Below are 21,589 nucleotides of genomic sequence, written 5' to 3' on the forward strand. Positions count from 1 at the left end.
TCCATATATCGAGTTATAAGGCTCTACTGTATTGTAGTAAAATGTTGAAAATAGACTTAGTTCGCTAAATTTTTTTCAAATATTCGATGCGACAGTATTACTATGAGAATATGTTGTAACTATAATTTGAGAATATCTAGAATGCAAAACTCTACATAAATATGATATACACAAGTTTTATATAAAATCCAGAGTATTAGGTACTTTGGGAAGAACCAAATAAAGACAAGCGTTTTTTGCCTTCACTGTTGGCACTATCAGATCGTTTGTGTTCACTGGATTTTCTAGACTTTGGCTTCCTTGATAATGAATTTCTTATCGATAGCCTGTTCATTTCAGAACTATTCTCAGGATTCTCATCATCTGATGCAAAATCAATGACTTCTTCTTGGAAGTTGAAGTTTGAAGGATTCTGAGCAGAAGATAGTCTCTTCTTGAACTGATGCTTGGATTCAGGTTGTCTCTTTTCATCCTCAAGCTCGAAACCTGACAAAGATGACTCTGACTTCAATTTATATAAATCCTTGGTTTTAGGCTTAAGAACAGGTGTATTTGAGGAGGAACTAGATGAACCTAATCCAACTTCTAAATCGATCAAATTAGCTTCCGAAGATTGATCGTTTAAAGTACCTCTTTTTTGCATGCTTTTAGGTCTTTCCTTTAAAGACAAAGCATTCAACTTTTCGTGAACAGGAGACACAGATGACTCGTTCTTAATAGACGCCGGGTGTGAATTGGCTATTCCCGAATGAGACGATACCCTCTTTACTGGTATTGCGTTCGTGTTCTTCGTATAATCACCCCATGGATTTGCATTCTTTCTAATATCATTTTGATTAGTGCTAACATCTGCTCTTTGATTTGTATATGTGACATGTTGCTGTGGAGGTTGCTGTGGAGGTTGCTGTGGAGGTTGCTGCGGAGGTTGCTGTGAAGGTTGCTGATATGCAAATGTATAGTTTGTACTCGTTGGTGGCATATTTAAATTACTGCTTACCTGCGTTTGGGGGCTACTACTAAACTGGATCTCCGAGTGTCTGTTACTAATATCTGGGTATTTTCCAGAAAAACTTTCAAATGTGTCAACGTTATTACTTTTTTTAGCTGCGTCGTTAATAAACGCATCACGCTGGTTTTTCTCTGTTTCAGATCTTATATTAGGGCCGTCCAAGGAATTTCTACTTTTACTTTGAATTCCATTTGCTTCATCATTGGTCTTCGCAACATTTTCTTCGTCCACGGCTAATTCCAAGTTATTCTGTGCATGAGCATCAGGGATTTGGTTCAAGTATCTGTCTGAGCCAGTTGAAGGATATTCAGATGATATGCTTTTATTCAAGTTGGACAAAGACTCGATATCACCCTTTGCACTTTGGTTTGTTTTCTGAGATTTCACAGGTACCAAAGCGGGAGATTTGGAATTGGTTGCAAATATATCGTCAACTAATAGCTCTGCATCTTTTTCAATCTTCGAATGATGTCTCTCCCATGCTTCCTTTTTCTCAAACTCGGATGGTTCCTTTGTCTTTCCTGTTGTTATGTTGTGCTCAATATCATTCGGGTTTAAACTGTTACTCTGAGACTTATGTTGCTCGGTTTGTTGATATAATTGCTTTTGGTATTGATCAAGCTGATATTGATAAGCTTGATGCTGATAATGATATTGTTGAAACTGATCTGAGGTCAATTTTTTAAGGTCTGCATTACTTAATATAACTGGCTGTGTAGGAACCTGGGGAACATAGTTCTGAGTAATCTGTTGCCTAGAACTTTCATTAGGTGGATTTGGGGAAGTACTCTCCCTTTGGCTAGCATGGTCTGAATCCATCGACTTACTTCTCTTAGTTGAGTCTTCCAAAAGGTCATCAAGGGAAGGATATCTCTCTTCGACATTATCCAAATTTGCTAGTTCTAATTCACTCGTATTATCATCATCGGTTTCAATATTAGCCTCGTTATTAGGCAGAGTCACGCCGGCTTCCTGCTTGTTTTTCTGAGGCTCCAAATCATGAGATAATGCTGGTGGTATTTCAACCTGTGTTTGATGTTGCAAATCAGCTGAATTTATATTCAATTGGCCATAGACTTGTGATGGAGTTCCTCCTTGAGAACGAACAAACGGAGATTGAGTTTGCAGTCTTATTTGGTTATCATATTGCTTAGCTAAATTAACCTCTGACGTCGCCTTACCACCACTCGAGTATGCATTCTGTTGGTAATATAATTGCTGTTGTTTGAGAAGTTCATTTTGCTTGTGGCGTTGATATTCGTGCAAAGCATGAAAGTTGTATGGTCCGGTATTATATATGTCTTCAAGCTTGAGACTCTTAAATTCTATCTTCATCATTTTGGATAATAACATCAAGACTTGAACAATATTAGGCCTAAAGAGAGGATTTTCCTGAAGCATGATGATAATCAAATTCTTCAAATCACCAGAGAAGACTGGAGCTGGCAAAAACTGGAAAGTTGCATGGAGGATAGCAATATCCCCATTTGCCTCAAAAGGTGTTGTATAATAACATAACTTATATAAAAAGCATCCCAAGGCCCAAATATCTGCTTTTTCGTCAATTGGAAACCCTCTATACAAATCTATCATCTCTGGGGCTCTATATTGCGGCGTAGTCTGATACATTATATCGTGGCTTAATAATTGGAATTGTTGTTGATCTTTTGGTGGCATTATTGGAGACGATGTAGATCCAAAATCACACAACTTAAAATCGTGTTTGGCATCAATAAGAACATTTTCAATCTTAATATCCCTATGAACCAATTTCATCTTATGCATTTCGTATATACCAATTGATATATCCAGCATAATTTTCAAGATTTCTGGTTCAGTAAGTTTGGTCTTGATTTTAGCATTCATATAGTCCAATAATGACTTATTAGGACAAAGTTCCATAAGTACCAATACTTGGTAAGTTCCATTTTCCAATCTTTCTGCATGCGAATCGTAGTATTTCACTATATTTCTGCCATAACGTAAGTTTTTCATAACATCAACTTCTTTTCTTAATTGATTCAATCCATTCTTATCTGGTACTATAACTCTCTTCAAGCAAGCAATATCTGTATCATCTTCCTCAGGATCAATTTTTACTTTGTAGATATGTGCAAATCCTCCCTCTGAAAGATACTTAAGAATTGTTACTTGATGGCCTCCCACCGGAAGCTGCGTTCCTTCGGGAAGTTTCGGAAAATTCCCCATATTACTTCTATTGATATTATTGTTAATTGGAGTCTATAGAAGTAATATGAACGATGATTATGATTATATATATGATACAAGCTTAGCCTGGTTTAAGGTGTACTCTATTTTTGGTGAGTACGCACATTCAACATTTCTACAATCACGTGTACATAATTATCTTATATTCACATTTCATTAGATGCAAATTCTTCGGCAAGCAACTTTTCCATTTCATCGAAGTTGAAGGGGACAAATACCATTTCCACGCCAGCTTCATCTTTCACAGCGCTGCACATCTTGTGTTCAATGAATTCTCCGAGCATAGTCCTGAAACTTATTTCATTAGAAGTAACGAATTCTTCTAAACATGAATTGTAAAGTTGTTTGAATTCTATACCAAGCTTTATGGAACCTTTGAGACCAGTGCGGCCTGCCTTGGTAGTAGTAGCATTTCTCATAATTTCCAACTGTTTGATGAGCAAAATTCTGTAGAGATTTCGAGCATTCTTTGTAAGAGAACTCAAGACGTATTTGGCACCCTTGTTTCCGACGAATTTTTTCGATTTCCCCATACTCAAAACGTCTCTGAATGACATCTCAACCGTGTACGGCTCATACGTTGTTAAATCATGCCATAAAAAGTTAAAACTTTTCAATTTGAACAGGTCCCAAAGCAAAGAAACATTTATGTTGTCGGTAGAGGAAATCAACCATATTTCTGGAATAGAACACAATTGCGAAAGCAAACTTTGGGTTCTTTCGTTAAGAAATGGCTTACCGTCAATATTATGAATAACCAATATTAATTTAGGTTTAATGAATTGTCCCGGACTATGGACACGGCGATCTTCAACGTATTTCATGAGAAAGGGGACCGTTTCTGATATATGTTTGGGAAATTTTACATTATCTTGCTTCTTTTTTTCTTGGGAGATAAACACCGATAAAATGTCGTGGACTACTTTCTTAAATTTAACCGCAGGATTATAACCGTTTACAACTAATATATCTGGATATTCGTCATCTTCTTGCATATTTTGCTCGTACCATTCAACAAGATAATTCTGGACAAAATCCCCAATCAACTTAATTTTTGATCCAACACCATAAAAATTTAAACTAAATCCACAAGTTAATTCAAAACACCATTGATGGTATAAAGATTTGTGGAGAATGTTTAGCTTATTCTTCTCCTTTAGACGTATCAATTTACTCAATTCAACAAACGGTATAAACTCATCGTATTCTAATTGAGGTGCTAATTGTGACAAAGAATTAGCACCTGCTTTTGGTCTACCCATATGCTGTTCAAAATAACCTTCAGTTCCATCTAGGAAGAAAGCCCTTTCGTCGATAAGCCTACCTGAATACTTTTCTTCAACATTGACATTAGGTAGATATTTTTTCATATATTCATCATCTTCAATTTCTCCTTCTTCATTGATGTTAGGTATTGGTAATGGTATGAACTTATTTGAATCTATCGTTGCTACTTCCACTTTTGTATTCCTGTCGTTATTGTTAGCTATACCACTAATAATTGGCACAGAAACTATGCTGCTCTGTGTTACATTCTCAAATCCCATTGAAAAAAAGGAGTCTGAGTCTTTAGTAGTATCGCTCATGTCGACTTTTTCCTTTTTATGTGCAGCTTGTTTATTCTCGGTGAAAAATGTTTCATCGTCCATTTGAAAGATACTTTTTATTTTACCAATTACTTTACTAGCCTTACTTGGTCTCCCGACTTTCCTCTTACTAGGTGATATGGACTCGTCTCCAAGCGTAGCTGCAAATGGACTGGCAGTTTTCTTCCGCCTTTTGGGAGAAACTTCTTTCTCTACTTCATCCTCGTCTGAAATACCATCAATAACATACGATTCTCTTACTCGGTGTTTATTCTTTACTTTTCTTTCTTTCTTTGGGAGCTTGAATTCTTCGTCATCATCATCTTCTAATTCTCCATCATCTTCTATTTCGTCATCTTCATCATCTATTGTTTCATCCTCTTCTATCTTTACTTCCTTCTTAGGCTTTCTTCCCTTGCGCCTAGGCGTCTTTTGAGCTGTTATATCCTCTTCCAATTCTACATCACTACCGTAAGCTCTAAAATACTCATCAATTTCTTCCTGCTTATTATCCCTAGATTCTTTGATAATTGCCTCTGCCAACGATAGCTCCTGTCTGTCGAGATATTCATTATTATTTTCCTCTAAATCATCATCCATCAACTTAGAGTATATACCGCTTGTCAGTATGGCCCTTTTCCTCGCCGACTTATCCAATTCTGCTACAGTTCTCTTTTTAGGCGATGGTAACCCTGCTCGACCATTGGGAGTCTTGACTGGCGAAAATAAAACTAGATCATCGGATACTTTTTCCAATTTTATTATTCCTCTTTTACTGGGTGATTTATTGGGTGAATTTGTCAAATCAAACGGTGATTGACGATGCGAAGGTGTTGCGGAGAAACTAGTATGCTTCTTCGAGGGCGTCAAAAATATGTCGGAATCATTGAATCCCCTTTTCTCTGGTGAACTATTTTCTTCAAAAGTCATATATACATGTACATTTAATCAAACCTGAATTGTTGTGATAAGTTCTTGGACTTGGTTGTCAAATAATGTTGATAGTTCTATGTGAAGTCGACAAGTTATCTCCTGTATATAAAAGAAAAGCATCTCTTCGTTTTTTGATTCATTATTAAACCAAAAGTAAGAAACAAGCTTGTTAGGCTATATCATCATAATCTTCATATCGGAGGCCTAATATGTTGTCTTTTTGTCCGTATTGTGCTAATATGTTAATAATGGCTCAGAAAGATGATGGCTGTAACAGGTTTTTCTGTCTGACATGCCCATATGAATTTAAGATCGACGGATTTCAGATGTATGATCGTAAGAAGTTATCAAGAAAAGAAGTTGATGATGTGTTAGGTGGTGAAGGAGCTTGGGATAATGTTGATCAAACAGTAGCACAGTGTCCTATTGACTCGTGTGGTGGAGACAAGGCTTATTTTTTCCAACTTCAAATCAGATCTGCTGACGAACCTATGACTACTTTCTACAAATGTGTTAAATGTTCCCACCAATGGAGAGAAAACTGAAGATTTCAAGAATCATATGATTCAGACTTTACTCTTGACTTGGCTATTTCATTTTTGATCAAAATTTGTTTTTTGTAAGAGATATGGCCTGGACTTCAGAAAAATCAAACTTCGAAGCATGGCTTCTACACTGTAAAATAGACGATATAATATCCGTAATCAATAATAAATATATTAATTTAATGCTATGCAATTGTAGTATATATGATATATACTATCTATTTATGTGAAACTTTTAGCTTGATTGAGCTGCATATCCACGGATTTTAATTTCAAGCTAAACCAGTTTGCTGGGTCATCATGTAAGTTGTTTGATACACTCTGTACCATTTCAGAGTTCACATTGGCACAAGATTTGAAGTAAATTTTACTGGCACTTAGTTGCCGATTTGCCAATATCACCAGCGAAGGTTTCTTTACCTTTATTGAGACTGAGTGATCGTCTTCAGTTTCAATAATCTTCCTTTTGAAACTTATTTCAAAAGAGCTAAAGGTAGACTCAATGAATGAAATTTTAGATTTGTAAATTTTTTTATCACTGTTCTTATTTATTCGTTTTAAACATGGCCTTCCAAATTTAGTTTGATTATAGGATGTCTTGTGTTTATTGACTCTTATAGGAACTCTCTTGCTTTGTAATTCCCATTCAAACTTCTTTTCTTCAATTGATCGATCCTTAGTAACACCGCTATCAGATTCATCATCTTCAATATCTGTCAATTCATCCCCTTTACCTACTTCTACTGTCAGGTTCCCCTGAATTATTTCATTGGTCTTAATTCCAGATTTCGAAGAAGTATCTTCTTTATTCCGGTGAGAATCATTTTCACTATCATAATAGTCGCTTGCTGATTCATCCAGAATGCTCCCATTCCCATAATTATATCTATCAATACCACCAAGTTTCATCCCTTCATTAAATTGTACATCACTACCGGACTCGTTTCTTAGAACACTTCGCACACCCCCCTCAATGTCATTATGATATCTATAATATAGCATTTGCAGATCTTCTATTATCTTCCTAAACCATGCATCTCCCCTACCTATAATAATTTTTTGTAAATCCATGTCATTGTGTCTTTCCTTGCAAAATTGCTTTTCATCTTCCGTGTATTCGGAAAAATCTAGCTTCGAAATAAATTTTTGACCTTCAAAATTAAAATGATTAGAATTCGGATTTCGAATTTCAAAGGAGTTACCTTTAATTCTCGCTAGATAACGTTTAACTAATCTTACTTCATCGATGCACTGAGAGATTTTCCACCTGTTAATAATTTTAACAGGCCTATTCGATAGTATAGAATTTAAAAATCCATACTCTAGTGATTTGGTCCGGTCATAGGAAAGTAAGGGAATATCACTCTGAGATGTATTATAAACCAAATCGCCAAACAAGCGTGACATTGTCATTCCTCTTAACCAGGTGTTTTCCGATTCAGTACAAGGATAAATATCTCTAAATTTAAATTTAGAAACGAAATTCCTACATTCTGTATACGAAGAATGTCTGGAAAATATTAACTTAATATCAGCAGGCAAGAGTTCATTTCCCTCTTTTCTACAGAGCCATCTCCTTCCACGAAACTCATAAATGATGTTTCCTTTTGCAGTTTTCCCTAAAGTTTTTAATTCCTTGTTAAGTTCAGAAAATGAAAGGCTACTTAGAAGAATTGGACAAAAGACACCTGCAAAATCCAAAATATTAAAATCAATGCATTGCTTTATTTTTATTGGAAATTTAGGAGAATCTTGCTTGCATGAACCTAAATATTTACCGCATGCATGGAACTTCATGTTGCAATTATTTGATTCTGCCTTATTAATCAAATCATTAAGTATGAGACCGTAATGCGGATATAGTTGATTGGAATTAAGCAATTTTATTCTCAGTCTGTTTTCTTCGCTTGTATGTAAAGTACCCTGTAGACAATTTGATATCTGCGCCCAGGCTTCTTCAAATCCAGATGTACTATCAACAAAGTAGAATTGTATATCAGGATCGTCTCTGGGATATGATTTTAGCAACAGGGTAACGATTGAAATACCCTCACTGTTCAGTGGAATTTCTATAAACGGCTCTCCTCTGTAAATAAAGGTGGTGTCCAAATAGATGTTATCTAAAACTTTTAATCCAGAAGTATAAGGGAAAAGACTCGGGTCTTTGAAAAGCGATTCTACCCACCAATGCTCAGCTCTTATATCCCCAGTATAAAGTACATTCTTATCGGCGCCTTCAATAAGGAACATAGCAGCACCAGGACAATGATAAGCAGGTATTAAAGTTAAATTTAGATCTTCACCGTTCAATGTAAGTGTGAAAGGAACATTCATTTCAAGGGTTATCATAAAAGGTAACACATGTCGGAAAGATGGATCCAATGTTAACAATTTTTTGGTTGTCTCAGAACAGTACAATCTGCTATCAAATGACTTGTTACTTAGACCGCATAAGTGGTCACTATGACAATGCGTGAGAAGATATACCTTGGCTTTAGTATTAAACCTATCAACTCCAAGTCCTGGAAATTCTGTTATTAAACCATTAAATGTATTACCCGTGTTTGATACAGGTCTTATTCCCATCAGTAACAATAACCCCTAATATACTGGAATTAAGTAAACGTCTCATATAATATGATCTTGAATCAGAAATAGGCCAAATTACGAAGTAAATCTCCTAAGGATTAACATGAACGCGAATTTATTTTATCTACTTTATCGAGCTTTTTGAGTACCACCATTAGCATAACTGTTTTAGGTGATTACGTTTCGGAAATTCCGCTTGTAAGGTTTTATGGATTATAGTCAATTCTGCTTGAGGCATGTCTATATATCTGCCGCTTTTATTAATATAGGCATCTTCTGTACTTGATATGACGTGCTAGATCTGCAGTAAGAAGGGCTGGAACCTTAATCTTGTTAACCAGATACTACGAACAGTAAGAATTTTTTAGAGCTCTACTTGATGAGGGTGGTCGTTACCTACATTGACTAAAGGTGGACCATCAAATTATACTCCATGTATATGGCTGGATTTTACGAAAATGATCGACTTATCGTGAGTGTCAACAGGGCCCCGTTTTTAGCTAAGATGGTTGTATGCGCTGATGAATGATATCAGCCATTGATTAGATACAGTTCGATATAAGTTGGTGACATTGTACTAGTCATGGTTGAGTGTACCGAGAGATATCATGCTGGTATCTACATTTTGCAGCCGATTCAAACCAATTTCAGTCTTCATTTTAAAGAATGGGGGACATTAAGGAAATTAAGGTTTAAAGTGTAGGTCGTTAATTTATATAATAGTAGAGGTGTTTATATTTTCTGATTGGAATAGGTAGTTGTAGATGAAGGTATTGATGTCCAAATATTACTGACATGCAGAAAACCCAAATATGACTTGAGTATCAACAATCATTCTTATGATTTGTAATCCCATATAAATGCTAGTTAAAACTATTTTTGCTGTGTTCCAGCGAATAACAGAAGAGCCCTAGATGACTCAAGACTAAACAATAGAAATTATGTACATGGTAGAAAATACGTTTCATCCGTTTAGAGATCTGCTGCGAGGTATCGACGCTGAGCTTGAATATTAATGTAGAAACCCCCTCAATTGTGAATACATTTTTATTCAGACTGCTAGACATCAAGATAGCCAAACTTGATAATATTTAGGAAAGCCCCGTGTTAAAGTGTTCAACTGCTAGACATATGCAGACTCTGTCTCGTGTTTCGTATTGTTGAATGCCTGAGTCTTCTTTAGTAGGATAAAACCATTAGCTATGCTTATCGAAGGTTAGAAATCCTTCCAGTTTTCATTCGAGACAGCGACCTAGAATATTCTCATAAGAAGGTATTTGACATATTTAAGATATAGCAAAATATTAATTCGTGATTTAAAGGCAATTTTACAGCTCAAAGTAAACAAGTACATTCAAACTATGTACTCAAAAAAGTTATTCAATACGTGAAAACACAAGTTCGTCGTTCCATTCAGTGCTGGTAATAAACATTATGAAATGAATAAAGCAACAATACTTGGAATAATCAGGATCGGTTTTTGGGTAGTCAATAATTGCAGATGTATTTTAGGATTAAAGAAAAATTCACATAGAAATTTACTAGAAAGTATTTTTTTCAAGAATCTTTTTGCAGTAACCAAGTGAAATTATCTAGATATCTTTAAACTATCCACCTAATTCTTTGTTGTATGCCCATCATCACCAAAACATAGACGAGAAAATGGATTGCATATCATTAAAGCTTTGTAGCTTATCTCTGTACTCATATTTGGGGAATCTTGGTTCTCATGTTCGAGAAAATACTTTTTCTAAAACTTCCGAAATAGATTTGGCATACAGTATTGGAATTTTAGGCTACCACTTCATCCGAAACAACTGTCATAGGGATGTCTCATATTTGGAATCTTTGAATGGCTTCTTTGTTTGGTCGTAAATTCTTCTTCTGGGTCCTGCAGTGAATAACGTGATTATTCAATATCTTAAACTTTACAATTAATAGGACTAAATTAAATCAAAATACCATAATATTCGGCTCTTTTATATTTTAGGGCTAACTGTTTCCATTGAACAATAAGCCTATCAGCAATAGGCAATATTAAGATACCACTCAAGCTCAACTGTTCAACTCTCGCTAAACTCTCAATATAAATGATCTTAGTCTTGCAAAACCCTAAGAATTTTAATAGAAATATGATATATGCTAGTGGAACAGATGTTCCTGGTCCATTTAATAAAAGAATAGATGGAAATCGAGTTAAATCATATAGGCTCTTGATTGTAGAAATAAATGATCTTGTTGTACTGAAAATTGACAGGATTATAGATTCCCCGACAGATCTCGCCCTATGTAATATAAGGTATTCCAGTTTATATTTACTATCTCTAAGCCTGTCATCTTCATATTTCTTACATTTTAAGATTGAAGTTGTATCACCAGATGATGTAACCCATGTACGATTGAAATTATTCAAGTCAACATTAGTCAAAATACGCATCATTTCGCCCGTGTGGCCACCTGAGCCCAAGAAAACCATTATATTAGACCCTTTCAACTCTGAAGGTATTTGACTCAATCCTTTTTCCTTCTGAGACTCAATGGTTGGTGAGCTGACCGCAGGCAAAACCCAAAGTAGACGAATTCCAATTACAAATAATGGTAATAATAAAAGTGCCACCTTAATACATAGTTGTGATTCGAAGTCCATGTTACACTTAATTCGTTCTAATGCCAGAGTACTAAAAAAATCTAAATGTAAATAGTTCTTCAAATTTATAGCTGTATATGCGTCGCGCGAATTTATTGATAGTTGTAAGACATATTATATACCTAGCTACTATAGCTCAAAATCTGGTCGGGAAGCCTTGTAAGCTTGACTGGATTCATTATTGCTTGAATTTTCAATTAAGTCAATAGGTCTTTTATTATTTTTCACCTTCTTATTAATTTTTTGGTCCTCAAATAACTTATCCTTTTCCGCTAATTGTTTCATTACTTTGGTTACAACTAAACTTAATTTATGACACTCCTCATTTGTTGCACCTAGCGGCTTTGGTTTTGCCCAACTTACTCTAACAGGGTATTTATTATCTAATACGAGCAATCCCGGTGTACCAGTGTTCTTATTTAGTCCATTATCAAGTATTGCAGTAGCAAAGCTTTCAGCTGCTTTCCTGGTTGTAAACGTTACGTAACCACATTTTGCACGATGAACAATTGTCAATGATTTTATCTTACCGAATTTGTTGCAGAAGTCTGATATTACATATTGAGGAATATCATCACTGAATCCAAAAAGAAAAAATGATGTAAGCTCTGCCATGGTTTCTGGAATCAAAAACAGACCTCCTAGAGGTAACTTGGATAGTATTTTGGATATATCAGTACTCTTTATATTGACTAGGTCGCTCTTTTTTGTTATCTTGGAACTCTTTGGAGCCTTCTTGACCAAAGTATTCGTATTCCCATTCAATTTCTCTGCAAGCTTCAGAAGTATGTCACGAGCCAATTCACCGGGGTCCTTTGACTTATTTACATTTTTATCTTCGCTGTTATACTTGGCCTCCTGTTTATCAGCCATAATGGCTTTTACTTCTCGATTGCGAGAAGTATTAGACGATTTTATTCCCAGGGCATGTTCAAGCCCAGCCATCTTTAATGCAGTATCTCTTATTTCTAACGGTATGCCATACGTTATATCCAACATACATGATTGACAACAATTCCTTGCTCTTGCGCATGTCATACATATAATCGTCTTTTTAGATTTGTTAGTTCCATTATTAGGGTTCCACCGAAATACAGTGAACGGCCTGGTGCACACTTTACACTCTTCTCCGTTTGCCTGTCTCATCATCTTTATGTGTCTATCTGGGCCACAGCAGTTATCACATATTGCAGGAAACTCGTCACTCATACTGTGCTTAATATTTTATAGAAAGTATCTGATTTAGGCGGTAACTAATTACAAATCATAGTAGATGGTGCAGCTAGTTTTGTTTCTGATAATGATGCTTCTATGGTCACGTGTTTGTATTTTAGAGATGGGATTACTATTCATCTACTACAAGATACAGCAGCTTAGCGTAGAGGAGCATACGTTCTATTACGTGATTCAGAAAGGAGTCCGTCGACCGCTTGCAAATTAAATTCTACAGTAAATTAATTAGGGAGTTTGGTTTATTGTTTCTATGAACACCTAGATAAGTTTTCACTGGTTATTGTTAGTATGCGATATTATATTTAAAGCATTGCAAGATGGATATTCCTATTAAGATTAAGATTCAGTGTTAAAAAGCTCTGATATTATTTTTATTCCACATGGTGATTCAGGTGAAGAAATTCATTGTTGTATTAATAATTCATCAGTAAATTAATCTTAAAAGTAGTCCCATTCAATTAGAATGAAGCTTAGACTTACCTTAAACAATATATTCATATTTCTTTGTTAATAAAGTAATTATTAAAGAAATATGAAAATAAACCTGTGAAGGATTTCAAGAAGGTTTTATTCATGGAATTTTTGTTGATGAATTTTTCAGCTGTTACCCGCAGCTATAAATTTTTGTTTACACTACCTTTCTAATAGGGTTATAATTTTGCAGTCTAACTATGTACAAATAAAGAAGTCTGAAGTATGCTTGATCATAAAATGAACTTGGAACTTGTCAAAGAGATTCAAAACTAATTCAAGCCTTTCTTTAAGGTCAGTATCATCGGTTAATATAATAACAGATTTCATATTTGATACGGCTTCTAAAATGCTTGTAAATATGAATTCGTCTTTACACCATCCAATATAACCATCATGGCCCTTCCTGGTGACAAATTCAATTATGTAGTCCAAATCCTCATTGACTTTTTTGGTTAATTGATAGATCGATCCATTATCTAAGGGCTTTTTCAGATTACATGCTATGAGCATATAAGCTGCCGTTTGGTGTGTTTGAATATCATTCCTATATAAGTTCAAACTTTCAACATCAAATAACGAATCTTCAGTTTGTGCATCAGCCTGGGATAATTTCCATCTTAGTTGCGGCTTGGAATTAATAAAATGGTCAATCAAAATGGGTTCGCTAATATTGGCTCCAAATTTGGCCAAGAAGTTAAATCCGAATACAGAAGTTATTGCCATTGGTACCTTGGTGAAATCAAAGCCGAAGAAATGCGATAAGTATTTAGCAGATTCATATCGAATGTCAACATCATCATCGTATAATGCCAAATAAAGCATAAAGACACCTTGAGCAACATAGCGGCCATATTCTTTCTTCTTAACAGCAGTTGTCACAAATGCAATAATAGCGTGCACTGAAGATAACCTAACAACAGCAGGTCTTTCATCTACAGCAAACTCATTTGCCAAATCCAAAAATCTTTGCACATTGGCAATATCATTGAAATTAGCGCAGTTTGAAATTTGACCTATCAAAGGTCCCAACGCCTCTAATGCTTTAGAATTAGAATCCTCGCTGTATTCTTTCAGGGTGAATGAAAGTAATATTTCAATTTTGGAACGCAAGTCGGCTTTATCTAATTCTTCTCCTCTGGATGTAACGATTCTAATCAACTCTAAAGCGTTAGCTCTAACAAAACTCCAACACGAGTCGTCCTTAACTAAACCCCATAACTCTTCAAGAATCGCTATGTAATAATTTTTACGATCCATTTCAATAATATGGTTTATATGGGAATCGCAAAATCGAATTGCTGTCAATTGAACTTCGTAAACATTCTTAGAGAGCAAGCAAATTCTAATTAAATCGATCATGTCTTCAGTTCTCCCGATTTTCAAATACTGGGATAATAAGAGCTCGATCATTGATGAAAGAAGTAATTGTCTCGCCCCATTGAGAGTGGTATCGAAAATATCAGTAGTCAAATTCCGTATTATAAAATTTCCTATGATATTTAAAAACATGTCCTCAAGTTCAATTTCAAAATTATTCTTCAATATGCAATTTACAATTTCTATGAAGCATTTAGCTGTTGACCATGAAAACATCTCATTTTCCGTAAGAAACGATAGTGTGTAGTCAAGTATGTGGTTGGCTTCCACTTCTTTCAACTTATAATCTGGTAACTTTGATTCAATTCTCTTGATAATTTCTAAAATGGATAATAAATTCCCATGAATGGAATTAAAATCTCCGCGTAGTTCATGGCAATTTTTAAGCAAAATACGTATTGTTGGTATAAGATTATTAGGCAAAATAATGGCCGCTAATGATTTTGCAGCCATTTCACGCACCTTCCAATATTTGTGATGCAGACATTTAATTAATAATGTCTCAAATCTTTGCAATTTGGGGTCGATAGTGGATGTATTTTCTAATCTAGATAGAATGGTTAATATCGGAAAAATCACATTAAATTTGGTATCTTGATCAATTGTGGATGACGAGTCGACTAAGTTTTGAAACAAAATATCTTCAATGCCGTTGTATTTAGCAAAGAATAATCTTGAAGATATGCATGGTAGAAGTTCACCTAATTTAGATGTGCCAAATAAACGGTTCTGTAATGCAGTAAATAACATTACTGCGCAATTTCTAATTGCCCATGTAGGGTTATAGAAATTTGTCAACGATAGCGTTAAAACTTGGTTGACATAGGGAGTACAAAGTGATGAAAGTTGTGAATCGATAAATATATGCTTCATACAATTGAAAGAATGAACTTGAGGAATATCCATTTTTTCATCTGCATTTTGTATATATTCCTCCTTGGCAATACTTATCAATTCTTGAAAAGTGTAATCAATAAGATCTTTGTGTTCTTTTGCCTTATTACAAGACTTTTCAGCTGTCAAAATAGCCGTGATAAGATAGGGCAACCCTCCAGATCTTCTACTAATATATTGAGTTTTGGATTTGATTAATTTAATATTCTGCTTAAGCCAAATGTTTGGTTTACTTGCGAGTTCTTCTTCGTCGCTTTTGAAACATATCTCACAAGCAGAAACAAACGACGGATAAACTGAGGAAAAAGCTCCACGGTGCTTAACTGATGCCAACTGATCCATTATTAAATCTGCACCTAAGAGAAAGGTAGTCTTATCAACAAGGGATTTATTGTCCAGATCACCTATCTCTAAAATAGCGCTGAGTAACGCTGTGGATTCCTTAATTACTTTCCAACTGTAATTTACAACAATCTTGTCGTCAAACTCATTACTTTCATTATCTTCGGCTGCATTAGATAACAAAGGTTTCACTTGAACCCAAACTTTCGAAATTTGGCCAAAAACATGTAAGAATAGCTTCTTCCAGTACTCTGTTTCAACACTGAATCTCTCTTTATTGATGTTCTTCAAAATTAATTTTAAGGCTGTAAATATCCCATGAACTCTTTGTTCTCTATGGAGTTTCTCATTGTCAAATTCGTAGGTTAGACCAAAATCTAATTTGTGTACAATAGTATCGATTAAGTCCTTCAAGCTCCGAGTGTCATTTAAGTGATCATATGATTGTGCTAAAAATTGCAAAACCTTTGCACCACCTTCGCTCTTCTTACCCTTCAATTCGGTAATAATATTTAACGCTTTATCATTAATATCCTGCTCTGCAGCTAGTATGGTTTCGGATAAAACATTCTCTGAGCAGCCTAGCAAGAGATTGACACTATTTTCCCGTATATCTTCGTAATTGTTAGTAATATTATCAACTATCAACCTTAATAATGGATAATCAAATATTTCAATAGAAAATGGAAATACCATTTTATTATTGCTTATTTTTGTTTTAGTCTTCACAGATAATTTATCATACGCTTCAGTTCTCGGTACATTATCTAAGTTCAAATCTACTAAAATCTGTAACAGCTTCATACTCAAGTATAATTGGCCATAGGATGATCCTGGTATGAAATTTCTTTTCAAAAAGTTGAGGAACCAGGTTAAAAAGTCATGTCCTTGCGAAATTAATTGCTGCAACTCATTCTGCTTAAGCAAATCATAATTCTTCTTACGTATCCTATCGAGATATCGTGATAAAGAGTACAAAGAATCTCTGAGACGAATTAAAAACTGTCTTAATAATGAAGCAAAATCGTTTCTAAACTCAATACTATCACAGTCTTGGAAAAATAATTGCAAAATATTTTCATTCACTAATACGTCATAAACTGGCTTCTGTATGGCCTGGGAACCTTTGGCTGATCCAACTAATAATGCGAAAGAGTTGATTCTAAATTTAGATTCCTCGTGGGTTAAAAGTCTAGTGATATAATCAAATGGTACCATCGTGTTCTGTTCATCAAAAATTTCCGCCATTAAAGCTAAGTCCTGGCCTACTTTCAACAATCCAAGGCACATACTTATTTCAGAATTGGATAAGTCATTTATTTGGAAAGATAAATTCCTTTCTATGAATATGTGATATGACTTGGGTGAAATTTTGAACAAGAGTGGCAATAAATATACCTGAATATTACGACTCAAGTCTTCATCGTTTAGTCCCCTCATTATCAACTCCTGCCATCTGCTCATCCATTCTTCGTCTGCTCCTTTTTTATATAATCTTTGGTAAATCGACACAAATGCCTTGCTTGCTGCATTGGCCAACGGATTTGACCACATTATCCCGATGCATCTTTCAGTAAACTTTTCGTGCTCTGTCAATATATATTTCGTATCTATCTCTTTGGATAAGATCTCTATTAAGAAGTAAAGATTCCTAGATGTATATGGCAACTTCATTCCCTGATCTACCCATTGCTGGAATAATTCCACATGTAACGGCATCAAAACTTTACAGAACCCTATTAGCCTATGCAATAATGATACCAAAGAATTTACAAGTGGCCCTGTACCACTTTCTAAAAAATCCATAATGTACTCAAATATTCTGGTGCTAGTATCTTTAGTTAGCACCTCATGCAATTGGTCCGCATGTTGCATTCGCATCACTTTGATGCTTCTCAACATCCAAATACATAATGTATCACTACATAACACCCTTGCACTATCCACAGAGTCTGCATTTATCAATGTCGAATACAAATATGGGAATATTTGTTTCAATTCTTCTGGTCGTACTTCCTTATTTGCAATAAGATATTGCTCGATGGCTTTCACCTCAACCTCACTCAAATTTTTTTGCGTATCATTCTCGAATTCTCCCTGCTCCTTCAGGCTAACGAGATCTAAAATTTTGGACATAACCTGATCTAACTCTCGGCCGTTCCAATAATCCACTTATATGAGGTGTGTCTGTATTGAGTCTGTAGCGATGATCTTCTCAGTTAGCTAATACTGAAAAATTCGCTCGCGTCGTGCATCTATCCATATCCACTGGCATTATCCTTTACTCAACTAACATACACGTTCGAGAGTCAGCAATATCATCCACCACAATAAAATAGTTATAATCCAAGGTAGCAAAGCCCAGTAGTATTACTATTGTTCAAACAACTACTAGAAATTAGATCAAATTATAAATAATTTTATCAAAAAGTTTTATATATACCAAAACTAAAGCATGGCTTATTCTCCAGCAAAATTATTCGATATCTACTGGTATTCGTTCCCATATGTCATGTTGACAAAGCCTGAACGCATGTGCTTGCGTATGTATTTTGATAATTAGAACAATTTAGTGGTCTTGAGTCATATCTACGAGACGTTACTAACAACTTAGACTTTTTCTTCCTTTCGTTTGCATTGTTTATTGGTTACGGAATTGTTTTTTACATTCCCTCTAATACTATGTTCCTCTTGGCCAGAGGATACTACTATCTTTCTGGTACTGATACGGTTCAAAACTTGAATGTCCAATCTATTTAAAACTATAGATAAAATGGTCCACAGTCAAAAGCCAATTGAACTTTCATGGTGGTCGCATATTCGGTTCTTTTATGGGACGAGTAGAAAAAGGCTAATTTATAGCAACATCTACAGTACCGTGTCGAAGAGTATGGTTATCCAGCCTGTTTAGTTTGTGTATATTACAGCATCTTATTTGCACTTTAATCAACAATATATTGTAATAAGCTGTAAAGACTCCAGAAATATGCATATCGCGTCGCATCGAATTATATAAAATAGGCGGCCTGATCTATGTTTTGAATTAAAAACTAAACAAACCTGAATGTATAAATCAGGTCTAAGAGCTGCATTCAAGCCTCCACGGCGCATAGATCTGTCTCAAACATCATCAGATGCGAAATCAAGTTCTCCTGCCCCAATTAGTCAAAATGCTAATGCTGAAGTGTTAAAAGATAAAGTAGGCACATATCGCCCAGCATCCACCGAGCTGAGTCGCCAGGCATTCAAAAGACCTAAGGTCAATTTAAATCCTCTGGAAGCTGATAATTCGTTCACTCCCTCAAATACAGACTCGAAAGATGAAAAACTGGTAAAAATGTATATGGTCCAATGGAGAAAATTCACTAACAAAAAGAATAAAACGTGGGATGGAGACGGTTTAATTGTTGTCAGTGATTCGGGCATTACTTTCAAATGCGATGTCAAAGGCAATGGGAACTATAAGCAAATGGGTAAGACTTCAAAAACCAAAACAGACGGCATAATCACGGTGGGATCCTATGAACTAGAAATAGATTACGAGATTACAGACAAAGATAAGGCTGATTTAAAGAATTCTCAGGACGTGGGACAAGAGAATAAAGTTCCCCTGCATCATATACCAGCACCACCTCGAAATCAATTTAAAAAAGTAGTACCGCTAGGAATTTCAAATGCACTGAGTACTGCTAGGGTATCAACGACCAATAGAACCCTGCTTCATGATCCGAAGGCAGAGAACTCTCTTACTATGACAAGACCACCCAACAGAAAGCCTGAGGATATCATCGATGTAGTTGTGGACCCTGTTCTTTCAAGATTGTTAAGACCCCATCAACGTGAAGCAGTTATATTCTTATATGAGTGCTTAATGGGATTCAAAAACTTTAAAGGAAATGGTGCATTACTTGCTGACGAAATGGGCTTAGGAAAAACACTCACTACTATTACACTTATATAGACCCTATTAAAACAGACTCCATATTCTGAAGATACATCTCCAATTTGTAAAAAGGTGTTAATCACTTGTCCTGTCACATTAATTGGTAACTGGAAAAAGGAATTCAAAAAATGGTTAAACATCAATAGGATAGGTGTCCTCACGGTTAACAATAAACAAAATGCTAGCAAAGATAAACAGGAAATTAAAAGTTTCGGTAAAACTAGAATATATCAAGTCTTGATAATGAGTTACGAAAAGGTCTTATCTTGTCAGAATGAGTTATCAACTATTCATTTTGATATGCTAGTCTGTGATGAGGGTCATAGGCTTAAAAATAGCTCAAATAAGGTTTTAAAAGTCCTTAATGATTTGAAAATATCTAAAAAGGTTTTGCTCACTGGAACTCCAATACAAAATGATTTAGTCGAATTTTATAACATCATAAATTTCATCAATCCCTCGGCATTGGGTTCATTTCAGTCTTTCCAGAAAGATTTCATTAAACCAATCCTCAGATCAAGGGAAGTAAATTGTATTAATAGAGATACAATAAAACGAGGAGAACTCAAATCTAGTGAATTAATAGAACTAACTAAAGAATTCACTTTACGTCGTACTAGTAGTATTCTTTCAGGTTACTTGACTCAAAAGACTGATATCATTTTATTTTGTCCACCTACTGAACTTCAGATAATGTTGTTCAAGTTCGTATTGAGTTCTAAAAAATTTAATACATTGCTAAGAGAGGATAACTTTAATAACTCTTTAACGTTGATAACTTTATTCAAGAAAATCTGTAACTCTCCAAGTCTATTGTTTCAGGATAAACTTTTCAACTCGCTAATAGAGAATGAAGAAAGTTCCATTGACTTGACCGCTTTGTCTAAAAAGACCGCAAGTAGCAAAGTAAACATCTTAATACCCTTATTAATTGAGATTAATGAAGTAGGCGACAAAACGGTACTTATATCTAATTATACACAAACGTTAGATTTGCTTGAAACTGTTTTACAAAAGCTAAACATATCATTTCTGAGATTAGATGGTTCAACTCCAAATAATTTAAGAGACAAATTAGTGAACGATTTCAATAAGCAGCATGTACTGAAAAATTCAGTCTTCTTATTGTCGGCAAAATCGGGGGGAGTAGGGTTGAATTTAATCGGAGCGTCGAGGCTAATACTTTTTGATAATGATTGGAATCCCTCAATTGATTTACAGGCGATGGCACGAATCCACCGAGATGGACAAACGAAGCCTGTGTTTATTTATAGGATTATGACTACGGGTTGTATTGATGAAAAAATCTTTCAACGTCAATTGATGAAAAATAACCTAAGCGATAAATTTTTGGATAACAAAACTGATTCAAAGCTGAACTTATTTGATATGAATGATTTAAAGGATTTATTCACGGTTAATGAGAAGACATTGTCTAATACCCATGATTTATTACAATGTGACTGCTCTGGTAAAGGAGAAGATATCAGTTCAATCAGTATTGATTCAGATGATACTAACGAAGAATCTGACACTCCTAGAGGTTGGATTACAGCTTTAGATTATAAGCAAGAGGATCAAAAGCCGAAGAAACAGCAAGTTAGCATGATCAACGCATTGATTGAATATAAGCATTACAACCCCAATAATATTTCGGAGGGCCTAGATTGTGGTGACTCGGTGACAAAAAATATAATTCAAAAGTCAAAAGAAAGATCAATACCAATACCCATTACGTATATGCTTACTAAAGTAACAAATTGCACATCAGTATAGAAATCTATAGAA

General features: G+C 35.0%; 9 protein-coding genes across 9 annotated transcripts; 3 read left to right on the forward strand and 6 right to left on the reverse strand.

The window, feature by feature from the left end:
- Window positions 1-196: 196 nt before the first annotated feature.
- Window positions 197-3,217, reverse strand: AKL1 (serine/threonine protein kinase; the record flags this gene model as incomplete). Its single annotated transcript, XM_015612219.1, has 1 exon — window positions 197-3,217. The coding sequence occupies one exon, from the start codon at window positions 3,215-3,217 to the stop codon at window positions 197-199; it is 3,021 nt and encodes a 1,006-aa protein (XP_015466957.1).
- A 167-nt stretch (window positions 3,218-3,384) lies between these two features.
- Window positions 3,385-5,754, reverse strand: AC631_03391 (origin recognition complex subunit 2; the record flags this gene model as incomplete). Its single annotated transcript, XM_015612220.1, has 1 exon — window positions 3,385-5,754. One exon carries the CDS (start codon window positions 5,752-5,754, stop codon window positions 3,385-3,387), a length of 2,370 nt encoding a protein of 789 aa, XP_015466958.1.
- Window positions 5,755-6,005: 251 nt separating this feature from the next.
- Window positions 6,006-6,302, forward strand: RPC11 (DNA-directed RNA polymerase III core subunit; the record flags this gene model as incomplete). The annotated part of the gene is made up of 1 exon (XM_015612221.1): window positions 6,006-6,302. One exon carries the CDS (start codon window positions 6,006-6,008, stop codon window positions 6,300-6,302), a length of 297 nt encoding a protein of 98 aa, XP_015466959.1.
- Window positions 6,303-6,524: 222 nt separating this feature from the next.
- Window positions 6,525-8,888, reverse strand: PSO2 (Pso2p; the record flags this gene model as incomplete). Its single annotated transcript, XM_015612222.1, has 1 exon — window positions 6,525-8,888. One exon carries the CDS (start codon window positions 8,886-8,888, stop codon window positions 6,525-6,527), a length of 2,364 nt encoding a protein of 787 aa, XP_015466960.1.
- A 1,951-nt stretch (window positions 8,889-10,839) lies between these two features.
- AC631_03394 (N-acetylglucosaminyldiphosphodolichol N-acetylglucosaminyltransferase anchoring subunit) lies at window positions 10,840-11,538 on the reverse strand (the record flags this gene model as incomplete). Its single annotated transcript, XM_015612223.1, has 1 exon — window positions 10,840-11,538. One exon carries the CDS (start codon window positions 11,536-11,538, stop codon window positions 10,840-10,842), a length of 699 nt encoding a protein of 232 aa, XP_015466961.1.
- Window positions 11,539-11,667: 129 nt separating this feature from the next.
- Window positions 11,668-12,747, reverse strand: AC631_03395 (uncharacterized protein; the record flags this gene model as incomplete). The annotated part of the gene is made up of 1 exon (XM_015612224.1): window positions 11,668-12,747. The coding sequence occupies one exon, from the start codon at window positions 12,745-12,747 to the stop codon at window positions 11,668-11,670; it is 1,080 nt and encodes a 359-aa protein (XP_015466962.1).
- A 693-nt stretch (window positions 12,748-13,440) lies between these two features.
- Window positions 13,441-17,994, reverse strand: AC631_03396 (tRNA methylation protein; the record flags this gene model as incomplete). The annotated part of the gene is made up of 1 exon (XM_015612225.1): window positions 13,441-17,994. One exon carries the CDS (start codon window positions 17,992-17,994, stop codon window positions 13,441-13,443), a length of 4,554 nt encoding a protein of 1,517 aa, XP_015466963.1.
- Window positions 17,995-18,922: 928 nt separating this feature from the next.
- On the forward strand, window positions 18,923-19,819 carry AC631_03397 (uncharacterized protein; the record flags this gene model as incomplete). The annotated part of the gene is made up of 1 exon (XM_015612226.1): window positions 18,923-19,819. The coding sequence occupies one exon, from the start codon at window positions 18,923-18,925 to the stop codon at window positions 19,817-19,819; it is 897 nt and encodes a 298-aa protein (XP_015466964.1).
- A 225-nt stretch (window positions 19,820-20,044) lies between these two features.
- AC631_03398 (DEAD/DEAH box helicase) lies at window positions 20,045-21,577 on the forward strand (the record flags this gene model as incomplete). Its single annotated transcript, XM_015612227.1, has 1 exon — window positions 20,045-21,577. The coding sequence occupies one exon, from the start codon at window positions 20,045-20,047 to the stop codon at window positions 21,575-21,577; it is 1,533 nt and encodes a 510-aa protein (XP_015466965.1).
- Window positions 21,578-21,589: the final 12 nt, after the last annotated feature.

The sequence above is a fragment of the Debaryomyces fabryi genome (genome assembly GCF_001447935.2).
Source record: "Debaryomyces fabryi strain CBS 789 chromosome Unknown contig00072, whole genome shotgun sequence".
Taxonomy (NCBI): Eukaryota; Fungi; Ascomycota; class Pichiomycetes; order Serinales; family Debaryomycetaceae; genus Debaryomyces; species Debaryomyces fabryi.